This window comes from Hippocampus guttulatus, chromosome 17 (assembly GCF_054856545.1).
Source record: "Hippocampus guttulatus isolate MCC_2025c chromosome 17, RoL_Hgut_1.0, whole genome shotgun sequence".
Lineage (NCBI taxonomy): Eukaryota > Metazoa > Chordata > Actinopteri > Syngnathiformes > Syngnathidae > Hippocampus > Hippocampus guttulatus.
The window spans coordinates 2,419,208-2,434,189 of NC_141277.1; the positions used below are offsets into that span (position 1 = coordinate 2,419,208).

Below are 14,982 nucleotides of genomic sequence, written 5' to 3' on the forward strand. Positions count from 1 at the left end.
AAAGCAATCCATCCATCCATCCATTTTCTCCTCTGCTTACCACCGCCCGAACTGGTTGATCGCAAAAGCTTTGACAAATCCAAAAATACATATGAAAATTAACCATGGGAAATTGCTTATTGCGGTTCCACTAAATTATTAAAAAAACAAACTCACCAAAAAAGGCCTGGACAAAACTGATGTTTTAAATCAGCCTTAAATAAGCTTGAAAACAGTTTGACCGTTGTGCTCATGTTCAACCAAGGCGTGTCCTCAAATTAGCATCACAGCTGTCTTTTGGCTTTCGCCACAGGCCCGTCGACTAAACGAGCCTTGATTAGAAATACCTGTGCTTCACGCCAAACTGGTCGCGGTTTTTGCTTTCTCGACCTGGATTTCCCCATCTCTGACTAGAAGTGCATTCAGGAATGACAACCTCCCTGGACGTAGCCATCCTTTTGAAAGTTAGAAGAATATTTTGATTGCAGTCATCGCCTCAAAAGGTTGCATGACAAAATATCAAATGAAGGGTAATATCATTTTGCTCCAGGCTTGTTTCATGAGTTCCAAAAAGAATTCTGATGAACTACAGTTCAAAAGCAAGGCCTGATTTTCATCGATTCATTTTCATCAATGTATTATTATTTTTATGATTAATTGCTGTTATGTCCCTTTCACCAACAGAGGGATAATGACAAATCCACAGTCCACAGCCTGCACCATTTTAAAACTCGTTCACTCCCAAAGACGTTTTTATATGTCTTTTCAGACTTGGTTTAGAATTGGCTGGTACTGAATGAGTTTTAAAACTCATTTCAGACCCCAAGACATATTTCTATTTAAGACTCCACACATTCAATCGCAGGTACTTATTTCTATTTTTTTTTCAAGATTTAGGGCAAAAAAAAAATAAAGGTTGGGTACTGTCATAAGGAAGCAAGCCAACAGACATACGCAAGCAGTAAATGGCCTTCATATGGCACCTGGCCGCCCAGGAAGAAAAAAAAACAAAAACAAAAATTCACCCATTCAATGATGAGAGACTAATGTGAAAGTACCCTGCCAATGGCCGGGATCTTATTTTACTATCTCACTCTCTGAATAAAATGGAGCTTGAAAGTAGACAAGCCGTTCATCAGAGAGTAAGTCGGTCACATCCGTCTTTCCATCTGTCACACACTTACTGTCCCACGCAACTTGTGTTCCTCATGGCGGGTGACAGAAGGCAGGATGTGATAGTGTGTGAGCTCTGGTTCAAAAAAACAAAAACAAAAAGGGAAGAGCATTCTTGCTGCTATACAGGGGCAGAATCAATCTCACGGTTGCCTAGGAAACAAGAATCTCTCTTCCGCTCTCGCGCACGCTGTCACGAAGCGGAAACGGTCACAAGCCCATTGCGTGAACAAGTCAAACACACATTTGTTCTTTTACTTCAATTATTAACAGTCAAATGAATATTTTCACCCGTGGGGATTAAGCTGCGGGGCCGTGATGTGTTTATCCCGAGTATACAGCCTTATTATTATCAACAAATGCCGCCACTTGAAAAGGGTGTTTGAAAACGGGGCCAGTACGAGACTCATCAAACAGCGTGCTGAATTATAAATCAGTCAACACGCCGGTGTCGTTCGGTGTTGCGGGGAGCCGATGAATAAATCACGAGGATGAACGAGTCGCCATTCATCATCGGCGAGCTGGGAGAGAACCGTTTTCAATTTGTCTCAATTTGTCTCTCGTGACAATTTCGCCCCATTCATTTTGGTTTGATTTACACATACCGCTCCCATTATTTGTTAATACCATCTCCAAAACTATCATGATTAAGTATTGAGGGAAACTATACGTTGGCAGCTGGTGTGCAGCCTATAATCATACGGAGAGAAAAAAAAATGTTCTCATGCGTTTCTGTGCACCATCGCAGTGGTGTGATACAAACACAAATCAGAGTCCAAAGGTGGCCCAAACCCTGCAATCGTTGCCAGTCAATCTCGGGGCAAATATAGCAACAGACGACCATTCCCTCTCATATTCACACCTCCTCGCTCCACCAATTGGAAACTAACCCACACTACTTGTACCAAAGTCAAATGACCACCATCAGTGCTTTCAACGTGAGTCCTCTCACTTGAACGTTCAAGATCCTCGCTCATTATTTCATCTGCTCTATGTGAACAACATGTCACGCGCCATGCATGATTTTTAATTGGACTTCCATTGTATTGCGGTATACCTTGCCGTTTATATCGCGGGTTCAATAAAGGTTGGAAAGCACCGCATTAGTGTCGTCGTCGTTGCTGCGACTGCTGCTGGTTTTCGTGACAGCAGCGTTGTACCAGAAGGCCAAAGCTAACTGAATGCTTCGACACCTTCCGAGTAACATCCTCCTTAGATTTTCTGGTGCGGGCTGTTATTTACAAAGAAGGCAGACAATACTTTCTCTGCATTCAGTGTAAGGGGCCAGCAAAGCGCCAATAATTACCGCCTTGCCTTGATGTGACTGCTGCAGACACTTTGCATTCAACTCACCCCTCAGTGGACGGCCCCGCAGTGTTAAGGCTCCCCGTTAGAGGAGGGTGAGAAACCTTCCGCCGCTTCTATTTCCACCCACTCTCGCATCAGAAAGGTGGGCCCAACCCGTTCTGCGGTCATTACATAAGAGTCCGACGAGTTTTGAAAAGGCTCCCGCACTCAGCAAGACACAGGCGCAAAATAAGCATCAGAAATTGTGAATAATTGTAAAAAAAAAAAAAATTAATACATTCAAAATCTTGAAATATACAAAAACTCATTTGCCAGTAGAATGTTAATGTATTCAAATAATTTTCAAGATTTTTGAATTCATGCTTGTAGTGCAGTTTCCCTACGTTCAGTTAGCCTCCCCATGTTTTGTGAGGTGACATTTGCTTTCAAGCTACCGTCAGCGGTCCAGTCAACAACCATTGAGACGTCAAATGAATTTGCCCACATGCATTTGATTTGTCACAAATATTTGACACTAAATGAGAAAAAAGACGTAGTCCAACACTATCATCGAGTACCGACTCAGACAATGCGGGTTCCCATGGCAACATCACGCAACCTGTTCGCCTTATTACAAGCAGCTTTACAAATGATTTTAAGGCCCTTGGTTCAACCGCTTTGTTTTTGTGCTACTTTATTCATTATTGAGTTGTTTGTATCAAGAATAACTCACAATATTAATCTCATTTTATATATATATATATATGATGTGTATTGATTAAGCATGCAAATTGAAGTAAAACACTAAGCTTGACATTTAAACACATCAAAGCGCTTTGCATGCCTTCCACGCTTGAGCAAAACATGTGTGTTCGTCGTACACAATGCGTTTTTCACGTTAGTCTAATGTGAACGCAACCCTGTGACATGCAGCCCAAGTCATCCGTTCGAGAGAGAGAGAGCGAGCGAGCGAGGGGGGCAAAGCAGGCCTTCCTCTTGCCAACTCTCAAACAGAGCTCATGAGGTATTTTGAAATGAGCGCTTCAGTGAGTCAATGTCAAAGTGAGGCCTGTCTTTCTGATGCGTTTCTCATGTTCTGCCCCGCATAAATCATAGATGTGTTAGCCCTGTCTGCGCTTGCCTCTCCCCACGCCGAGCTGAAGTATTCGGTCGTCACGCGCAGCACACAATCGCCGGCGGATTTGGGGTTTGTGCTACATTGGAAAAACAGGAGGGTGGGGGTGGGGGGTTGAACGGCGAATCAATACGGATCAATGGGTGCGTCGAATAAGAGAGGCCTGTTAGCTTCGAGTCGAACAACTTCAACAAATGCTTGCACCATGACTGTATGGTCAGTATGTAATTCTTGAAAAAAAAGATTGTTTATGAAATAATCGTTGTGTAGCAGCATATTTGTTGTTAAAAAAAAAAGGATACAAGTTCTACTGCGCAGACTGAGTTAATCGTAGAAAAACTAAATACATGTGCAAATAAGTTCACGGAAACCATCTGGCATCTTGGGCATGCCATCTTTGTTCATATCAATTTGTGGTGATTTGACAACATACCCAAGCTATTTTTATCAGAGTGGTTCAACGAGAGACAATATTTCATTCATTTAAAAATGATGAGCCACAAAGTGCACTCAAAGGAACATGTACGCCGTAAATCAAACGCAATCTAAATGCACTTTCAAGGTCGTTTTCCCTCTTAGAAAAAGAACACAATTGATTTGACAGTGACAACACGTACAGCGCTGACCAGAATGCTCGGTGAAACATTCATATTTTGAGCAAAATATTGGAATACGTAAGACACACCAGCGGGGCATACTGTGCACATGTGGAGTAGTTCGGGCTGTTGTTGGGTTGTCTTTTTTTTGTCGTTTTTCAACCTAAAGAGGCTCACAATTTTAAGTGGGTGGACAATTAGTCCATTTTCAATGTCTACGGTACATTTACTTTTAAATATGCACATCTCTGAGTAACGGCTCATCTAACACGGGAGTGTATCCATATAGCTACGCTAGCTTGTAAAAAGTCATCAGTTCAGTGACCAAGTTACTTGTTCATGATAACTGCAGTACGGTTGTTGTTGTAGTTGTTGTTTCTGGGTCATTGTCATTAGAAGCTCAAACGCACTGTGCGTGTGCAACATATTATTAGCGGCAAAATCACCTTGATCTCCTTTTGGGGCACAAACAAAATAGGCCAAGTATTATCGATGTGTACGTTCTATAAATCCACCAGTGGTTAGCGGTTGACGCTAGCTAGGCCTCGTCTGAGGGTCGAAAACCCCATCAGAAGTGCTGAACTTGAACGAAAGGGCATCCTAATATTTGAAAGGATTAAATATGGAACTAATCTGACGTTAAATTGTCAGTTGTCATTTCACTGCTTTTACTGATGCCTCACATTTCTTCCCGTGGTATTGTGCGAAGCTGAAACACAGGTTTAGGACACCCGGGTACCGTTTTAAATTCTGGGAAAAAATTGCATCTTTTATGTTCAGGGTACAATTTTTGTTTTCCAGGCCAGTTTCATTGGTTTCTCAATAGATGTCATGAAGCTCGACGACAAAAATTAAGAAACACAAGGCGCATGTGTCGTCGGATTTGGTTTTTGTGTTACTCTATGACTCCTCCTACAGGCGTACCGGGGTAGTGCAGTGGTTTGTGGACCGAAAGGGCCCTGCAGTGAGCCAAGGTCACGTGGCCCGGTGCGCGGTTTCAAACCCGGAAAGTGACACAAAGCTTTCTGTGCCAGTCGAACAGCTCGATGCAGATGGGACTTTCGTGACGATTTCTGTGGCAACACAAAGTTCTGCCACTACAGTGAGGATAATTCCAGCCGGCCAAGTCTTACTGCATTGGAGCAGCTGTTCTTTGGTCATACCATCTGTCACAAATTTGTCGCCCGCTTTGCCTTTCTCCCAGCAGCTGTCCTGATGTTGGAGAATGATTTCACTCTAACCACGTCTGGGCTTTTTTCCCCCCCTCTTTGCATTTGAAAGATTCCCCAAGAATGCAAGCAATTAGTACAGATTGTGCTCCGTGTCATTGGCAAAGTCCGTGCGTATAAATAAACTGAACATATCCTTAGCATCTTGTTTTTGGAGTCATCTAATTCCTGACTTTGTCTGACTTTATTTGATGTGTGCCATATGCCCAAAGTTGGGTTCCAGAGTTAACAGAAGCGTTCCACAACACTACTTGCATTCATATTATTTTCTACACCAAATGGCAAGCAACGACAATTACCCAAGACTATTTTGAGAGATTTTGCGCATGCAAACTCTATAAGCGCAAATTGAATGACCCATCATGAATTTGATGCTGCTGTAAATGCTCAGACATCTGGCATGTTGGGCAAGGTGACGCTCCAAAACTGCACATACTGCTTCCTCATCTGCCGTCCCACAGAGCTCGCACTCATCTTATGATTGATCTCAAGGTAACGGCGTCCATTGGTGAATTTCGGCCAGGTGGTGGGCACCTCCGAGTTTCCTTTGTTGGGATCTCTGTGAACAAGTGAAGAAAAAAAAAACAACATCAACTAATGACAGAGAGAGAGAGAGAGAGAGAGAGAGAGAGAGAGGTTTTGCTGTTACAGGTATGTGTTTGTTTTGTTTTTTGCAAAATTATACCCGGTTTTGGCAAAGTTGGTCCAATAAGCAATCATGTAGTCAGAAAGCTTGCGGTCGTGTTGCCAGTATAACAAAAACTCTCTGTAAGGCATTCCGAAGAGGTACTGCAGCTCCTCGGTGTGGTCAGCTCCCATCCAGGTGGGATACGGCTTAACCTTGCCGCCCAAACGGCTGGGCTCGGAGAAGCGATAGGAGTAGGTGCGACCAGATCTTGAATGAGACAAGAAGAGAACATGCTAAGATGCATACAAAGCTTGTACAATAATGTCAATTAGCATCGTAATCAGGCTTTTGACACTTTTTGCACCAAAGTTACGCCCCTGGTTCAAGGTGCGGTGTCCCGAGCAAAAGATCAAACTCACCCCCCATTTGGTAGGGGGCGGCGTGTTCATGCCAAGCCTCGATTGTGACCGATTACAGCATGAACAAAATACACGGATAACGTGAAAATAGAATGGCCCTTAGCATGTACGGTACAGATGGATCGCAAATGGATGCTCTCACCTGGCACTGGCGGCGTGAAGTTCAAGGGCAACCTGCGTCGGAACCAAAAAGACGTAATCCGTCTCGATATCCACAACTGTTCTCTTCACTTCCTCCTTGCTTGGATCGGGTGCCCAATTTGAAGTGTAGACTGAGAATGCCTCTTTCAGACCAGGCTCGCCCTTGGGTTTCGTGAACGATTGCAACAGCATCGTCATTTCATCGCTGAGTTGAGGAGAACATGAGAGGAAAAGTCGGATTAAAATGTTTCAAAAAGAATAAGACTTGGGTCATATGTGGAACAAATGCTGACATGGAGGTTTCCAAAAATGGCATGTTGATCGAAGGGATATCCCCGGAAGCCAGGATATGACCGTCCATGTCATTGATCCCAGCAATGTAGTCGACATCAGCGGCGTTGTCGAACAAGTTGGAAGGTTCGTGTGGCAGGAAATCGCCGTCGATGACAGCTGAGAGGATCATGTTCTCGACGAGAGGGGCTGCGGTTGGGAGAAAACTCTCTGTGAGTCACATCGCTTCTTTGACGTCCACAGAAAAGTCATTCAAGAATATGAATGCATACTCTGGGAGAAAGTGGAAGGTTTCATGTAGTTTTTGAAAAGTGTCCCCCAGTGGGAATATGAAGCAAAACAGCCAAATAATCAATAGCAGCACCATTGCGTTCCACGTTGGCAGGCACGCGGGGAAAGAAATCCATTTGATCTTACCGCTCGGTGAGCTGAAGAGGCTGAAATTGCCAGCTTTTGTGAGGCGCACAGGATCAGTCGTCTTCAAACAGGCCGCCATCTTATGATCGGTGGGGCAGTTGACCCTCCGAGCAACCTGAACCGAGAGGGGAAAATCCCGAGTTACAATTTTGCATCAATTGAGAGTCGAGAAGCTTAATTTGGGAGCAAAAACGACTTTGTACCTCTTCAGCGAAAGCGCGGGGGTCCTTTATGATGGACCAGGGACAAAGTGCGACACCACTCTCAGAGATGGCTCTCCTGATGAGCCCCTTGTTGTAGGGAGTGAGAATCTGTGACGGAATATACGTCTGAGTAACCTGAAGCGGCCGTGGAAATGCCATACCGATGCCGCCATAAGATAACCGAGCAGGCCATTTTCATTGGACGTCTGACAGTGAGTTCGTCAATCGGCCCGATATGACTATTTATTGAAAGTCAGACGACCCAGCTTTCTTATACCTGAAAGTTGACACTAGCGCCACCCGCAGACTCTCCAAAAATCGTGATGTTATCCGGGTCACCTCCGAATGCGCGGATGTTTCGATGGACCCAGGCAATGGCGGCGTGCTGATCCCAAAGACCGTAGTTCCCTGTCAAGGCACAAATGTACCAACACGCCACCGCTTTTTGATTAGGACCCGTAGCCTTTGCAATCTATGCCACAGGTGTCAAACTCAGGGCCCCGGGGCCAGATGTGGCCCTCCACATCACTTTATGTGGCCCGCGAGAGCAAATCAAACATGTCCACTTCCATGATGCTTGCTAAAAACCTCTACCATAAGTTAAAATTCTCATATTTAGAGAGATATTGTAAGCATTTTCTTGTGATAAAACCCCTCATTACAGAAAGTTGAATAAATCGTTATTATATGGTTTCAGTCATAACAGCCCTCCAAGGGAAACGGTAACTAAAATGTGGCCCGCGACAAAAATGAGTTTGACACCCCTGATCTATGCCTTGCCTAATTTGAAATCGGAGTTTGCGCGACATGTTTTGAAAAGAACACAGTACCTGGTAAAAGTGAGTCTCCGGTGCTGAGGAAGCCCAGAGTTCCCACACGGTATCCCAGTGTCACCACGATGACGTTGCCTCGATCTGCAATCTCTTGCCCATCGTACAGTTTCACAGCAAGGTCCAAGATGTTGGTACCTATCGATCCTCCAATCAGGAAGGCACCTCCAAATAGCCAGACCATGACGGGTAGATCGGCAGACACTTGAGGAGTAAAAATAATTCCAACTGAAGAATGCGGGTGGTACCATTGCACATTGTTGCTGGCACATCGGCCTCACACTTTTCGAGTCTCGACACACGTCTCTCTTCTTCCCACATTCCAAAAGAATGCATCGTGAAGAGTTTTAATTGGCCATAGTGCGAAGGGTTCTTTGTCTATGTGTGTCTTGTGGTTGAGTGATGCTGCATGCCACTTCTTGCCCAGAGTCAGCTGGGATTTGCTCCATAAATGGATGGATGCTCTGACCGCGCATCTCAGTTCTTACCCCTTCGGCCGTGTGGAACCCAGATGTTAAGATAGAGACAGTCGTCGCTTCCTCTGGTGCCGGGCATTAATGGTTTCAGCTGAAGACAGATCTCCTTGTATTCAGTCGCCTTCAGAACACCTGAAGAAAGGGACTTTCATGTTTGGACAATGAGGACAAAAAAAAAAAAAAAAAATTTATAAAAAATGTTATATGGTTCAAGGAACTGGAAACAGTGAGCCTGGCTCGCTTGGCTAACATCATCGATCCACAAATGTTCACAGAGACACTTGAAAAATGAAAATATGAATGTAGTGTCAGGCATCGCAATACTGATCCATGTGTCTTGGTTCATGGCTTTAATTAGCCAACGTTCCAAATCAACGTTCAGTCGACTCACCTTCCCAACCCGGATGACGCTCGGGTTTCTCAAACGTTTCAGGTATGTCGGCAAAAGGAATCCCTTTGAAGATGTCCATGGAACGGTGGAAGCCAAGACGAATGTTCTTTCCCTTGACCATGCCACCCTCAGTCTTCACCACTCCCAGCTACAGAAACACACGACCACATGACCTTGACGTACTACAGAAAAGAAAACATTCGACCCTAAGTTTAAAGATCCAATCAAACTGCAACTTACAGAGATGGCCGACACCGTCTCCAGAACCACGGTGACTGCAGCCAAGATCCTGAGCTTCTCCATCATGACCAAAGTGAAAACTCGGCTGTGCCGTGGACTTTTATGCATTGGACCCCTCCCCTTGAACTGCAACCGTGGCCAGATGTTTCTCACTGTGACATCAGTCCTGATATGTCATTTGTGTGTGATGGTTGATTGAGAGTCCTTGATTGACAGTGACGACTGCTCCCGCACTGCAACGATGGCCACTTGTTTCTCACTGTTACATCACTTCTGGCATGTGACTTTTATGTCATTACGTAGACGGACGTGAAAACAATTTGGCAAAAGACACAATTTTGACTTTTCCCTCTTGTTTTGGTAAAAGGGAGCCTATTTGAGTAATAGTACTGCAATAGAAATATTAGGAGACACGAGGACCCCTATTGTGCAAAATAATTAGAAAGTATCGTCGTTGAGGTTTGGCTTCACTCAAACCGCCTTCCCCGGGCTTATCTGAAACTTTCATGCCAACGTTCTGAGAAAGGAACTACCCTTTAGATTCCAGAGAACTTTGAGGAGATAGCAATATGTTTCATACAAGTACATAAAAACATATGCAAGCTATGGAGAGACATTATGCTCACGGCTTTGTACAATACTAATTTGCTTCTGCCAATGCATTTGATTGACTTTCAAATATGCTGCCTATCAACTGATATGAAAGTGTGTGTATAGTCTACATTTTTTTTAGACTTTATTTTAATCTTGTCCAAAGCTTTAGAAAATAACATAATTAGTTGTAAATGTATAAAGGCTGTATGAAAACAAATTTCTGGGGCTAATTAGTGACGACATAATTTACTGGAGACCTCATATAAAAGACATGCAAACTAAATTATCGATAAACATTTCTGTCCTGTCCAAAGTCAAATACTTCCTGAATTATAAATCACTCTGTCTTCTTTACAACTCAATGAGACTAAGTAACATTCATGTTCAGAGATTTGGGGAAATACATTCAAGAGTTCTTTACAACCATTCTTCATAACAATCCATCATAACATCATGTAACTTTTGAAAAACAGACTTATACATTATTCAGACTAAAAAAGTAACATAGGTGTCCATTTTGTAGCTTAGTTATACTTATTCATGTTTAGTGGTTAAAACTTGTTTTTAATCATGTAGTTTTAACATTTAAAAAAATACTTAAAACTGCATGTTTGCTTGATGTAGGCATAACAACAACATAACGACTTTTGATAGGAATCCTGTATGCAATACCTCTTCCAAGCAGAATTGGGCAGTAATTTTAAATCGATAAAACTATCATGCCTTATACCACGAGGCGACGTTACCCCAAGATCTATTATTTTCTGTGCCTGATTTAGGTCTTTTACAATTTATAGGTAAAACAATTTATCTTGGCCCCTTTGCTCAAGCGTGTAGCAGAAACAGCTAACAGATCATCCATGGTACAAAAATCTTAGCCTGTGAAACATGACAAGACGACAAGCGAATGAAAGACATCAAAAGGTCAACAACAGCAACGCTAAATTGCACCAACTTCGCACAAACCAGATCACACAGTGTTGTACAGTTTTTTAACTGCCCTGCCAGCACCAGAACAACATTTAACATACTGTGCATTGGTGTTCAAAATCTGGTGAGAAAAAAAAATGTGACGCGCATTTGTTTGTGTGCCTTATACATGAATGTAAGGAAGTGCAATTAAGAGAAAGAGTGATAGAAACATTTACTTACAATGGCGCAAATACCGACATTTGTAACCGTATTAAAATGGCTCTGATTCTGTGTAATCGTAAGTGAAAGATCACAAGTCAAGTCAAACAAGTGAAGTGACAAATTCGCCAAATTACACTGACTGTCCTCTCTCAGGTCCGGAAGCAGGCCAACAGAGGCGCGTTTGTTATGTGTTTTCAACCAATCAGAGAGCGGCGCTGGCACAGCACTTGCTGCACGAGTCCCGATAGGAACACTGTCTTGATCATAAAAGTGGTGAATGAATGAAGCAATCTGATCGTAATTTGTTATTATGCCCGAGTCAGCAAAATCAGTACATGATCTTGTTTCGATCAACCACCAATGAATCCATTTTTTTTAAGTGATGAGAAATTTGGTTCCGTGGGAGAGACATTTTACATGAATGGAGCGAAACGACATATCGAAAATACCTATATAACACGAGGAGTGCATTTCGAGTGATGGAATTTGTACAGGTTTCCTTCTTTGCGAGAAACGCTTTGTCGGCTGTACGACAGAAAAAACATATGGGAGTGTTACTTGACATTTCAGAAATCTCGTCTCACAGCTGTCATTGGGAGGTACTATCACACAGCGGTACCCTTACATTATGGAATGTCATTGCATACTTAATATGACGCCATATGGGGAATTTTTCCTTTAGTTGTCAGTGGGGTGGCTCTTAAAAGAGCCGTTGAGGTTTGACGGAGAAAGTTTTAAGCTCTCTCTCCGCGAATACGACGAGCCAGCTGGATATCTTTGGGCATGATGGTGACCCTCTTGGCGTGGATCGCGCACAAGTTGGTGTCCTCGAACAGGCCGACCAAGTAAGCCTCGCTGGCTTCCTGCAGAGCCATGACGGCTGAGCTCTGGAAGCGTAGATCGGTCTTGAAGTCCTGTGCGATCTCCCTGACCAGACGCTGGAAAGGCAACTTGCGGATGAGCAGTTCGGTGGACTTCTGGTAGCGGCGGATCTCGCGGAGAGCCACCGTACCGGGCCTGTAACGGTGAGGCTTCTTGACGCCGCCGGTGGCCGGCGCACTCTTACGAGCGGCCTTGGTGGCCAGCTGCTTCCTGGGGGCTTTGCCGCCGGTGGATTTGCGAGCAGTTTGCTTGGTTCTAGCCATCGTGCAGCTTTTCTTTTCCAAGGGAAGTGAAGAAAGATTACGTGAGTCGCTTTTAAGCGCTTCGTCGGCTGTGTAGGAGCTACGCTCCCTCGCACCGGCGCTAGCTGATTGGTCCGCCGCAATTGCTGGAGGTCAGCCCCGCCTGCAAGAGTGACCTCCCGCCACAAGACTCGCCCCCAATTGGGGGGAGGGGGTTAAACTGGACCCCAGGATGCAAAGTCCCTGACCACACTGAAAATCTTTTCTCTGGTTGGTCTGACCCCCAGCCTCCCGCGCTTTCTGCAGCTATTAAAGCAGGACTTGTACCACCCTAGGACACATTTTCCTTGAATTTTTACTGCAGAAAGAAGAACCAGGATGAGCGGAAGAGGCAAAACCGGCGGCAAGGCCAGAGCAAAGGCCAAGACTCGTTCTTCCCGTGCCGGACTGCAGTTCCCTGTCGGACGTGTCCACAGGCTGCTGCGCAAAGGAAACTACGCTCAACGCGTGGGTGCCGGCGCCCCCGTCTACCTGGCGGCCGTGCTGGAGTACTTGACCGCCGAGATCCTGGAGTTGGCCGGCAACGCAGCCCGCGACAACAAGAAAACGAGAATCATCCCCCGTCACCTGCAGCTGGCCGTGCGCAACGACGAGGAGCTCAACAAACTTTTGGGCGGAGTGACCATCGCTCAGGGCGGCGTGTTGCCCAACATCCAGGCCGTACTTCTGCCCAAGAAGACCGAGAAGCCAGCCAAGTCCAAGTAAAACAGAATCGGACTCTTCTACAACCCCAAAACGGCTCTTTTAAGAGCCACGCACCTTTCCTCTAGAGAGCGTTTCTCCTTTGATATAAGTTTAATGCAGATTGATTGGAAAAAATATATATATTGAAATCATGGCTAACACAAATGCAATCGAATTAAATGGGCATATCCTTAATACACGAACTCTTAACTAATCTCTATTCTAAATTGCACTACTGTTCAAAAGCATGGTGACACTTCATTGTGTTGTCATTCATTCTGAAAGTTTAGCACTAGTGCGTGTGCGAGATACATTGGCATACATCACACTCTGCATGTTGCATGTCCGGGGTCCCATAAAGATGACGCCTTTTTCCACTTGGCGATAAACAGTCGTGTATACATGGGGCGGTTGCACCACCTAGCGGCTACTGGTGTCAAAACACACAAGATGTCGGTTTGAAATCAAAATGGCAATTTATCCCTTTCGCGATTTTGTCGTCCTTTATCACAAGAGTTTTAAATATGACGTATCTATTCAAACACAACTTGGAAAAGAATACGCTTGCTCTTTAAAGGTTGTGGGGTGGCTCTTAAAAGAGCCTTTTGTGAATACAAGTGTAAAATCACTTCTTTTTGGGTGCTGCCTTTTTAACACTTTTGGGCTTGGCCACCTTCTTAGCTGGGCTCTTCTTGGCGGCGGGGGTCTTCTTGGCGGCGGGGGCTTTTTTAGTCGGCGTCGCTTTCTTTGGGCTTTTGGTGGGCTTCTTAGCCGCTTTCTTGGGCGTCGAGGCCTTGGCGGGTTTCTTCGGTGATTTCTTCGCGGCCGCCTTCTTGGCTGGGGTCGTTTTGGGCTTCTTGCTCGGCGTTGCCTTCTTGGCAGCAGGCTTAGCTTTCGTGGGGGTCTTCTTTGGAGCCTTGGCGGGCGCCTTTGTCTTCCCCTCGGCCTTTTTGTTCATCTTAAAGGAGCCAGAGGCGCCGGTGCCCTTGGTTTGAAGGAGAGTACCTTTGTTCACCAGGCCTACGACGGCGATCTTGACGCGGTACCTGTTCTTGTCCACGTCGTAGCCGGAGGCGACCAGAGATTTCTTGAGGGAGGCCAGAGAAACGCCATTGCGCTCCTTGGACGCGGCCACGGCCTTGACGATAAGCTCGCTGATGCTGGGTCCGACCCTCTTCTTCGCGGACTTTGATGCCTTCTTCTTGGTCGCTTTTGCCGGTGTGGCCGGGGCTGGTGCAACTTCTGCCATGACTTCTGGGTATGAGTGGACTGATGCGTTGGCCGAGTACATTGCTGCATTTAAATGCATCGTGAGAACCGTGGAGAGTCAATCGGGCAGTTTGCGCCACAGCGCGCCGACAACCTCTCCCCCACTTGTGTTTTCTCCGCACACTTCAAATGGCGAAAATTCACAATGAAAACACTTGCATCACTGAAAATGATTTCAGTGCATAGCACACGTGTTTATTTCCACATTGAAGGTGTTTAAAAGCCATGTGCCTCCTGCATTTTCTGTGCAGAGCTTCCAAACTTCACCTCCACACCGGCGTGAGCAGCGTTACTCAAGGAGATTCCTCACTCATTTCTTCAATAAAATGATGTCAAATAAAAAACGATTGGACAAAAAGTGTTTTACGTATTAAGTAACATGTTCATCCATTGACTCAACGTCTAAACAAGCGAGTATGGGTGATATTTTTGGGAAAAAGACAAGCTTCTCTGAGGGCGGCAAACACAATTGAGGAGCAAGACCTGTGGCTTTTGTCATGGGACAACAACTCTTCGTGTCCACAAACTGCAATATTATTTCCAAGTCCAGAAATGATTGTCTTGTTATAGACATTGTACACACATACAGTAGCTAAAGTTTAGACGGAGTCGAGAAAGTCCAATTACATACAGTAACAGTATGTGTGGGAACAGTGTGAATGCTTTTACACTAGCCTGGTTA

The 14,982-nt window shown here is 44.9% G+C and overlaps 4 protein-coding genes across 5 annotated transcripts; 1 reads left to right on the forward strand and 3 right to left on the reverse strand.

Annotated features, from left to right (window-relative positions):
- Positions 1-5,544: 5,544 nt before the first annotated feature.
- LOC147191475 (bile salt-activated lipase-like) lies at positions 5,545-9,598 on the reverse strand. 2 transcript variants are annotated; one of them, XM_086135317.1, is made up of 11 exons: positions 9,436-9,598; positions 9,196-9,343; positions 8,817-8,936; positions 8,329-8,532; positions 7,776-7,906; positions 7,499-7,606; positions 7,296-7,410; positions 6,881-7,067; positions 6,589-6,792; positions 6,085-6,294; positions 5,545-5,958 (listed from the first exon to the last, which is right to left on the reverse strand). In XM_086135317.1, exons 1-11 carry the CDS (start codon positions 9,541-9,543, stop codon positions 5,787-5,789), a joined length of 1,707 nt encoding a protein of 568 aa, XP_085991443.1. In that variant the 5' UTR covers positions 9,544-9,598; the 3' UTR covers positions 5,545-5,786. The 2 variants fall into 2 exon arrangements, with proteins under 2 accessions (XP_085991443.1, XP_085991444.1); XM_086135318.1 differs by having other exon boundaries at positions 8,817-8,949.
- Positions 9,599-11,799: 2,201 nt separating this feature from the next.
- Positions 11,800-12,308, reverse strand: LOC147191476 (histone H3). The gene has a single exon (XM_086135010.1). The coding sequence runs from the start codon at positions 12,306-12,308 to the stop codon at positions 11,898-11,900; it is 411 nt and encodes a 136-aa protein (XP_085991136.1). The 3' UTR covers positions 11,800-11,897.
- Positions 12,309-12,529: 221 nt separating this feature from the next.
- Positions 12,530-13,775, forward strand: LOC147191477 (histone H2A-like). Its single transcript, XM_086134526.1, has one exon. It carries the CDS (start codon positions 12,666-12,668, stop codon positions 13,050-13,052), a length of 387 nt encoding a protein of 128 aa, XP_085990652.1. The 5' UTR covers positions 12,530-12,665; the 3' UTR covers positions 13,053-13,775.
- LOC147191478 (uncharacterized) lies at positions 13,526-14,340 on the reverse strand. Its single transcript, XM_086134525.1, has one exon. The coding sequence runs from the start codon at positions 14,338-14,340 to the stop codon at positions 13,657-13,659; it is 684 nt and encodes a 227-aa protein (XP_085990651.1). The 3' UTR covers positions 13,526-13,656.
- Positions 14,341-14,982: the final 642 nt, after the last annotated feature.